The sequence below is a fragment of the Apium graveolens genome, chromosome 3 (genome assembly GCF_009905375.1).
Source record: "Apium graveolens cultivar Ventura chromosome 3, ASM990537v1, whole genome shotgun sequence".
NCBI classification, from domain to species: Eukaryota; Viridiplantae; Streptophyta; class Magnoliopsida; order Apiales; family Apiaceae; genus Apium; species Apium graveolens.
Genome location: NC_133649.1, coordinates 286,973,382 through 286,983,137, shown reverse-complemented (window position 1 = coordinate 286,983,137; position 9,756 = coordinate 286,973,382). Strand labels below are relative to the sequence as shown.

At 32.2% G+C, this 9,756-nt stretch overlaps 1 protein-coding gene across 13 annotated transcripts; it reads right to left on the bottom strand.

Annotated features, from left to right (window-relative positions):
* Window positions 1-394: 394 nt before the first annotated feature.
* LOC141713504 (uncharacterized) lies at window positions 395-8,844 on the bottom strand. Of its 13 annotated transcripts, XR_012571974.1 has the most exons (13): window positions 8,712-8,842; window positions 6,496-7,433; window positions 6,022-6,217; window positions 5,400-5,776; window positions 5,192-5,231; window positions 4,936-5,014; window positions 4,693-4,828; window positions 2,697-2,802; window positions 2,515-2,608; window positions 2,336-2,383; window positions 2,201-2,243; window positions 1,366-1,466; window positions 395-1,190 (listed from the first exon to the last, which is right to left on the bottom strand). XR_012571974.1 is itself a non-coding variant. In XM_074516946.1 (9 exons), the coding sequence occupies exons 5-9, from the start codon at window positions 5,754-5,756 to the stop codon at window positions 4,401-4,403; spliced, it is 720 nt and encodes a 239-aa protein (XP_074373047.1). In that variant the 5' UTR covers window positions 5,757-5,776; window positions 6,022-6,217; window positions 6,496-6,614; window positions 6,717-7,433; window positions 8,712-8,842; the 3' UTR covers window positions 4,239-4,400. The 13 variants fall into 13 exon arrangements, 10 of the variants coding, with proteins under 10 accessions (XP_074373051.1, XP_074373047.1, XP_074373045.1 ...); XM_074516946.1 differs by lacking the exons at window positions 395-1,190; window positions 1,366-1,466; window positions 2,201-2,243; ... (1 more) ...; window positions 2,515-2,608; window positions 2,697-2,802 and adding an exon at window positions 4,239-4,508 and having other exon boundaries at window positions 6,496-6,614; window positions 6,717-7,433; XM_074516944.1 differs by lacking the exons at window positions 395-1,190; window positions 1,366-1,466; window positions 2,201-2,243; ... (1 more) ...; window positions 2,515-2,608; window positions 2,697-2,802 and adding an exon at window positions 4,239-4,508 and having other exon boundaries at window positions 6,496-6,624; window positions 6,741-7,433.
* Window positions 8,845-9,756: the final 912 nt, after the last annotated feature.

The following is a 9,756-nucleotide window of genomic DNA, read 5'->3' as shown; positions in this document are numbered from 1 at the left end:
CAAAAAAGTGTAATAAAAGACCATAAATGTGTTACAATAGAGGTTTTTGCAACGTTTTTACTAAAATTCAGCGTTGCATTTGCTGCCGTTGCAATAGACACCTATAGCAACGTTTGTTGTACTTATTGCAACATTTTAATATATCACAATAACCTGCTTTATTGTAACATTTTGTCCAGTTTTAGTTACACTTTTATGATGTTGCAATAAACTACTGTAACATATTTCAATAACATTTTTTAGTTTAAAGTGTTACAAAAGTCCATTTATTGCAACATTTTCATGTAACACTTTTTCCGTATTGACATATTTTATGTTTTAGCAATACTTATTTACAACACTTTGTATTAATCTAAGTTGCAATATCCTATTTGAAATGTCAATAACCATCCTAGAATCACATAAACCAGATTTTACATATTCTAAATCTGCAGATGGAAAATCCAACAAAATACATATTAATTTACACCAAGTACTCTTGCTCTATACTGGGACTTTCAACACTATTAGTTGAAGAACTAAGCAATAGTAAATTACTTGATAGTGTGGAATCTATGTAAACTTAATCAACTAGTATCTTCAACCATTCACTATCTCAAACACAACGATAGATGGAAATTTCAAGTAATTCGAAAAACTGAGTTGTCTATCGCTGTATTTTAACGCCGCTGAAGCTAGATCTTGATGCCACCATTTCACTTAATGACATTTTCTTCTTTGGCCTAAGGTCTGGTCTTTCCAATCAAAATCTTGTATATACGGATGATTAGGGATGCAAGCACGAGCATGATCTGCACACAGCAGGAGAAGTGATACTATGGAAATATGGGTCTTCCCCGGAATCTGATGAAGATGTCACAAACCCGCGAGATATTGATCTTGACTTGAATATGTCAATTTCTACTTTTTTGGGGCTCTCATCAAAGAAAGTATATTTAGTATCAAAAGAAGCTGAAGATATTTTGCTATGAAATTCATTTCTCTTCTACAGCCTTTCCTGATATACATAATAATTATTGACAAGAACTTGTTACTATTTAGCATAATAAATATAAGAGAGTATACCACTTTTATTTAAATATAAGAGCCCTCTGAAATCTTGCAGCAAAAATGTCAATTTGAAATCTCTATAAGGGATATGTCACTGCTTTCTTGTTTGGGTAACCTCTGCGAGAATGCTTATCAAGTTCCTGTAGATATCACAAATTCATGATGGTTCTACAATAATCAATAATATATCTAAAACCCTTAATCTATTATAGATTTCAAAGTTCCTATAAACATGATTTCAAAGTTAAACCAACAATCCGTAGTCCATCAAACTAAATCCATATATTGAATTATTTATCATATGAGAAACTTCACCTGCTGGTTGGTCAAATTGAAATCATGTTTATAGTAGTTGACTATCATCATCACTTTCTGAGGACTCAAGACCTCTGTTTCATGTCGCGGAGTACACAATTCTGCGACAAAGGAAAAAGGAGGCAAGGTTATACTATTGGAAATCATGTCCAAAGAAGAGCCAGTTGGAAATTAAAAGGTACATATGGACTCAGCTCAGATTAAAGACAATCTTTGATCAGTGTGAACATAAAACACATGGGCCTGTAAAGATGTAGTTTAACAAATTCACAACAAAGGTATATTACTGTGCCAATGACAGTAAGTTAGACAACCCAACTGGTCTATGTATATAGCTTTTTCCTTAATAATTTTTTATAGATCAAGTTCTCGTATTTCTCTGAGCATGAATGCACGCAAATGATAGGTCCTAATCCTAATCAACATCAAAGAACTGACTAAATTAAAGTCAACTAACCGGGACTCGGATAACTAAGATGTATTACCAAACTGTGATGAACAAACAAAGAATCCTGTTATCATTGTAAAGCAAGTAGCAGTTTGTCAACATATTTAAGCTATAGCTGATTTGTGCATTGTCCATTTTTGGAGTAGTTACTTAAATATCTTAGATAAGCCTGAAAAACTAAAGGAGGTAATGTCTATATACTTTTGATATTATATAAAGTCTTCACCAAGACCATGGTTGTCAGGCTATATGTAAATTTTGTCCGGACATGTTCTTTATACCTATTTTAAGATGTGTCGATGTAAATTTTCTCATAACCCCTCCCCAAACAAACCTCTCAGTACATTGAATGCAATATATGTACTTAAAAATTTGTACCACATTTACCTGGATGAGCAGATTCTGTGGCCAACCCGAGTGGTGTTTCTTTCTGTATTATTAGAAATTATCAAAAAAGTCAGGGAGCAGAACATAGATAAAAAGTACAATAAAACAAATTATTATGTAAAATTAGAAGCTTACTTAAAATTAGATGGTTTAAACCCGTTATGTTCTTACATTCATCAAGCACTAATTATGAAAACCAAAACAAGCAACGAAAATAAACAAAAATGAGCTAGGATAAACGAAAATGAGCATCAACTCACAAACATAAAAACAACCAAAACAAGTAAAATGAGCTAGAATAATCGAAAATGAACCTAAAATCTGATGAAGAAGGAGTGAGAGGATTCAGATTCTTATCAACAACCTCCCGTTCATCGAACTCCTCCCCCGACCTCTCTTTCCGCTTTCCTACAATCATTATTCATTTAACTTCAACAAAATAAATCCAATTTCACAACTCCAACACACATAAACACGAAAAATAATAAAAAATTACCTAAAACAAAAGTATCATTGGGCGTAATCGACTTATCACGAGGCTTCGACTAGCACCCTATATTGTATTGTCACAAGAGACCCATATTGTACATGTATACAAACAACTGATAACGGGAACAAAACACAGACAGAAATATGTGTTTTCATACTTAAAATTTTACCAGATTAAAACGCCATAACGGAGCATATAATGCAAAATTAAAATTACCTACACAAGAACACAAAACTATGAACACAGAATATAAAACTAACACAAAGAATAGAGTACATTGTCCCTAAATATTTTTACATATTTCTAAAAGTATAAGCATTAAAAACTGGAAAGAATACCAAATAAAAACATTAACACATAATTCAACTGATTAATATAAAATTAAAAACAATTAACATAAATATAACAAAAAATTAACATAAAATCCTACTAATTCAACACTTAGTACCAGAACTTTAATCGACAAAAATTATGAATATATATAGTCCAACATATAATAAAAAAATTCACATGTTTATATACGTACACACACACACACATATATATATACATTTATTCATATATATTCAAAAAAAGATGGATATTTTACCTCTAATTGAAGCTTTAGTTGAATGTTTACTTTTATCTTCGCTCAAACCAGTTTTAGGATTTGGGAATTTGTTGGAATCGACTTTAGGGATTGAAGAGAGATGTGAGATATGAGTGAGAGAGATGATTGAGCGAGATAACTGAGAGATGGCTAAGAAAGAGATGGTCAAGAGAAAGAGAGGAAGAGATGAGCGGCAGAGAGAGGTATGATAAAGAGATGATTTTGTGTTATTGTTAAATAAAATTTTATTTTGTGTAATAAAATATTTCGTGCCAATTTTTATCCCGCCCATTCAAATACTTCAATTCCCGCTTACAAATTTTGGTCAACTAAACGAAAGCGTAACGTGTACTGTAACACTAGTACAGTCTGGACTTTTAGCATCGGTTAAAACAACACTAAGACGTCGGTCAAGTGGCGAAGTAAGTGTGGCAGACGCTATAGGTATGGACCTACATCGTCGGTTAAATGAGCGACACAGAAATATTAATTACGTCGGTTAACGACACACGTTATAGGTTAGTCAACCGACGCTGTAGGTTGACTTATAGCGTCGGTGTTATAGATATAACCGATGCTATTTGTCGCCTTGTAATGCGTAGGTTGGACAAAATGCCGACGCTTTTGGTTTGATTAATTGCGTCGGTTATATCCAATGCCGATGCTATTGGTTCTCACCTGTTGCGTCGGTTCACTAAAATGCCGATGCAATTGCCTGTCACCTGTTGCGCTGGTTCACCTGTTTGTTAACCGACACTATTGCTTCTCACCAAATGCATCAGTTAGCAGAAATGCTGACACACTTGCTTCTCATCAATAGCGTCGGTTAGATAGAATGTCGACGCTTTTTGTCACTGAAAAATTAATTTTTTCCTGTTTTCCATTGATATTTTATATATTTTCTATAAACCTGTTTTATTATACAATTAATACTAAAATCCCAAAAATACAGTACAACAAAAAATTAAATTGTACAACTTAAAAATTATATATTACAATAAATTTAGAAAATTGAAATATACCAATCTTGAAAGAAAAGTATATATTGAATTACAAATACCATCCAACTCTTTCTATTATGGTTCCCTTACAGATAAAATAACACATAATGTGTCTCCCCTTCAAGTCCCCCTTTTCTTTCTGTAAATCGAGATCACAAAACTACATATTGTCTTTTGACACGAACATGAGATGCTTTTAAATTCTTGACCATCCGTTCTCATTTTTCTCTAAAATGTTCAATAAAAAATAAATTCACAATCATGCAAATTGTAACCAACACGAAGATTCTATATTTCAGTTAAAATAGTAACTTGTATAGCTAGCAAAGTAAATGTGCTTGCTTATTCAAAATGGGTTTTACAACACTGAACAGGTACAGATTGGGGGCGGTTGACAAGTATATGGACTTACCAGTGTCTCAAAGACCATTCGAGCAGATACTTTTCTTCTTTTCCCTTCCAAGATTTTGTTCAAACTAAGATCTTCAGATTGTCTTCCAGATATAGGTGTGACTGATAATCTACTTTTTAAGAATTTAGCCACAGCTCTTCATATATTAATCCATAAATACAGACGTTAAAGTTCAGGGTTGTGGAAAAATAATATAGTTTGAGAAATGAACAGAACAATTAAGACATTTTATTCGCCTACTACCTCGATCTCACAGACAACATGTCAACTTCCGATTCTCCTGATTGATTTTTTGTGAAGTCTGGGGTTCCTCCCTGTGATCCTATTTAAGCACATGTAAGTAATCATTAGGCATCATACATGTATTAATGAATTTCTTATACAACTAAAGAGCCCTTGCTCTTGCTTTAAGCTAAATTGCGCTTGTCAAATGAAAAATGGGTGTGTAAGTAGTAACACACTTTTTTAGTATGTTTTATTAACATATTAGTCAACCTACCAGCCGGGGTGTTCTCATCCTCTGCCAAGAAGGACAGCTTCTGTGTAGAAAGTGTAGCTTATCCGGGGTGTTCTCATCCTCTGCCAAGAAGGACAGCTTCTGTGTAGAAAGTGTAGCTTATCAGATATAGCTTAAACTAGGGTGACAGTAATTAAGAAAAGTAAACAAAAAATGTAACTACTGTATTATAACATCGTAATTTACATACCCCGTCTCCAGAATTCATCATCTCAGGAATATCAGAAAGATAATTATTTTCGAACCCTCTTTTCTCATCCAACACTGTAAGTGGTATTTCATTTGATATATCATTATGCACCACTACTGCCCTGTCAGATAACTCAAGACCAAATGAACCAGCTGATGTATGGTTATACCTGTATGTAGAGTTTGTACTTGGGCCTAAACTACCCAAGAGGTCACTCTCATAACAGACCAGAGAATATGGGCTTGTAACTGAATCAAGATGGTGGCGAACTAGTTGTTTGCACTGTTTAACATGATCTTTAATAAAGCGAGTATATGTGCGCCTTAAAGCAGCATGATATCCCACATAACCATCCATATCTGTAGGTTTACTACCATCTGCAAAAAGCCAGCAAAAGCTCTTTAATAAATTATGCTTTTAGTCTTGGCCATGGTAACTTGCGACAGACTTGCAAACGAGTGTGGAAGAGGAAAAACAATATATATATGAATATAATAGTTCAATTCCGCTTCTTAGAAAAATATAAAAAAGTAGTTCGATACCGCTTATTAGAATAAAATAAAAATAAAAATATAGTATCAATTAAGTAAAAACCAGTAAGAAACACTACATAACATCATACCGTCTCAGTTGCGTTGTTGATTTCTCAAGGCAGCAAGATCAAATAGATTTCCCAGAATGAATGCATGTCGATCAAATGTTAGGTCAAGACGTGGAGCAAGCCATGACCGAGCAGCAGCTCGGGCAATTTTAGCAGTTGCCTCTGTAATTCCCCTACCCTCACCTTGGCCGGCATGAGCAAGTAAAATATGTGCGACCTATCAGACAATTTATCAGGAGTAAGTGATCTAGTTTCCAAATCACTCTTTTGAAATCAATGATAACTAAATCAAATAATTACTGACTAAAAACAACATTCTTATTTGATCTTATTATTGATTATTATTGAAAGCAATGTGGCAACCAAAATAAAAAAAAGTACTACAAAACTTATGTGATTCATTCTCTAAACTAACAGTGACAGAACATATTGCTTCCTAAAACAGAGTGGGAGGGTGGTTTTCCCAAACTTATAAATTGTAGTTAAAAGAAGCACCTGATGCAAGTCGTGGCAAGCCTGCAACAATGCACTATACTCTCTCGAACTTTACTTGCGTGGCACACCTTTGGCATTAATCTTTCTCATCTCCGATTTTCTGTAGTTTTATAACCGTCCTTCAAAATTCTGGGAACCAAAACTATTAGAAAGATCTGATATTACATCTATTGCTAAAGATTGACTTCTAGAGCAGTGATTGCTTTCGACTTTTTCTTAACTATGAATTAATTTCTGACTGCCACCTGATCATGCTTGAACGTGAACTCAAGTGTCAGGGAAGCTTGGGGATGCAAGTCTTTTACTGCAACATTACTTGCAATTGCACTTTCAATAAATCAGCAAGTGCTCCACGAACTTCCATCTGAACGTTTTAAGATCATCAAATTTCTAAAGAGATAAAGGGAAATTGTACTTGTTGTATTCTGTGCCTCTAATTCAAACTCAAAATTCATGTGATTCCATTGAAGATTTTAATACAGTAAAAATGACTTGCCAAACCCAAAACAATGAGCTAGGTATTTTAGAAAAACGAAACTATATATCTTAACTTTTATTTCCTCACTAGGCTATTGAAAGGGTCAAAGGCTGTTAATAATAAAGCCTACTATCAAAAAATAATAAGCTACAATCTTTAGCTCTATAATATTGACAAAGATATATAGAACGGATTTTTAAGTCTGGAGATGGACCGACTAATGTGTTTATTGGCTATTGTTGCTATGAACCACCGTTAGATAATGTATATACTTCTTGTTGAGCAAAATATGACCTAACACCTCATAGTTAATTACCTTTAACAAATTCTCTAAGACGGTAACCTTAGCTTGTTGGAATAGTAATTACCAGGTCAGATGAAACACCACTTACAGTAGTTTAGGCCCAAAATGTTTTCTTGTCCATCAACAGTTGTATCCACAGGGGTACGAAGATGAGAACTGTAATAGCAAATGAAAAGATTATCTTACAGTTCTAGCTGGTTAGTAAACAAGTGAAAAAATGGGGTACGATTAGGATGAAAGCGTACTCTTCACGCATTTGCTATTAGAGTTCATATCCTAGATGTGGCTGAGAAAAGACTATTAGGAGTTATTCCAAGCTGTTTGGGCAATCTGACTACACTGATTTATACAAAAAATAACTGGATAACGGTGCCAGCTGGGATTTTGAAGAGCAAATGATTATAGTGACGAAAGGAAGAGAAATGGAATATAGCAACAATCTGGGATTGGTCAAAATCATAAATCTTTCCGGCAATAATTTAATAGGTGAAATTCCATTTGGAATAACAAACCTCAAATCACTGGGAACCTTAAACCTTTCCTGGGAATGATCTCACATGCAGCAACTTATAGAGCAATAATTTGTTGAGTTCACCTTATATCAGTGGTTTTCTATTTATTATATTCTTCTGTATCAAGCTTCTACCTCAAAATCACATGAATGTAACAAGAAAATGACCATCTTGGTTTAAAATTACGCAAAGTCTATAACATGCTTGTGTTATTGAAGCTTATTGACTAATAAGTTTAGCAACACTAGCAAGTGTAGAAAATATGAGCATCTAATATTATAAAACCATCATGAAAGAACCATCTAATATCATCTATAGCTTTCTTGTAATTTATTTTCATATTTTAAACACTGGTTAAATAGGATGTACATAGCTTTAAAGCCACTCTAAGTAGACACAAGATGTAGCTACATCAGGTAGATAATATGCAAGTTCCTAATCACTTTGCAGAGGAAACCAAACCATGGCATGAAACTACAGATAAGAGACCGTCGCAAACACAACAACTATCTCTGAGTAACCTTGACTAGATATACTTAATTCATCAAAAACTCATATTCAGTTAGTATTTTCAATCAATTAGATTATAATTTAACATTAACGTATAGAACTCCCACGAGAACTCCTACACACCAAAAAACTCATGTAAGACAATATGTTTCTTATTAATTACACCATTGTTAAGAAACAGTGGTCGAGAAACTGCTTACTTGACAACTAAAAACGCAATAAAACTGTCTGTCTTGATTCTGATCAAATCTTTAATTCAATTTTTTTCCTATTTACAACTAATATACCAAGACACTTCCTTGAATCTCAAATTCATAATTTTTTTTTTCTCATGAGACCTTTATCAAACAGTTTGCAGTCAAATTGTATATCTAGATACATAGATACATACGACTCTGTATTATAAATTTACCTGAAGTTCGTTCTATTTTAATGAGTGATTGCCTCTGTCCTCGTTGGATAGGGTATCAGATTCACAGCAGAATAGGGTATCGAGGAATAGGGATAACTGGGTGTGTCCATTTGGGTGTCTGTATCTCTCCGTGATATTGATTTTTTGTCTCCCGGTATTGTTTTTGTTTTATATATAAAAAAATGTTCGATTGTAAATTGTTCTCTATTTCAAATATAATATACACATATATGTTCTATTTTAAATTGTTTTCTATTTCAAATAAAAATTGTTTCCTATTTCAAATATAATATGCATATATGTATTAAATTTTAAATTGGTTTCTATTTCAAATAAAAATTATTTTCTATTTCAAATATAATATACACACATGTGTTCTATTTTAATTTTTTTTCTATTTCAAATATAATAAGCATATATGAGTTTTATTTTAAATATAATAAATATGACCAAACCGACTACCAACCAAAATTTTATTGTTTCTTCTTTTATAAATATTATTTATTAGTTTCTTTGTAATACGTTAGTTATTTTCAGTTTTTGTTTTTCAAAATATTTTTCAAATACTCGATCCCTTGGAGCTTAATTATCGCACAATACTTGTAAATATCTACTCTCTATACAATTATATCATTAATTGTCATTATTGTTATTTATTTTGCTTATTCGATAAATATCAACGTTTTTTTGTATATTATACTCGCTTAGTAATAATTTTGTATTTATTTTTTAAATCAAAATATATTATAATTAATGTAGGTAAAAATGAAAATTTTGATTCATGTTAATTAAAAAAATTTAATATGAAATATTTTTTAAAAAAAGACACTTATTATGGAGTATTTGCATTAGTGCATTCACTATCCATCTTTTAACACCTAAGTTTATTTATATAAAATTAAAATTTCAATTAATTTTTAAAATTTGAAAAATAACATTTCAAATCTACTAATTATTAAAATTTAAATTAATTACTTAATTTATTGTTAGAATTGTTCGGTGAAATATCAATTCTTTTGTAATTATAAAATTATTTTATAAAATT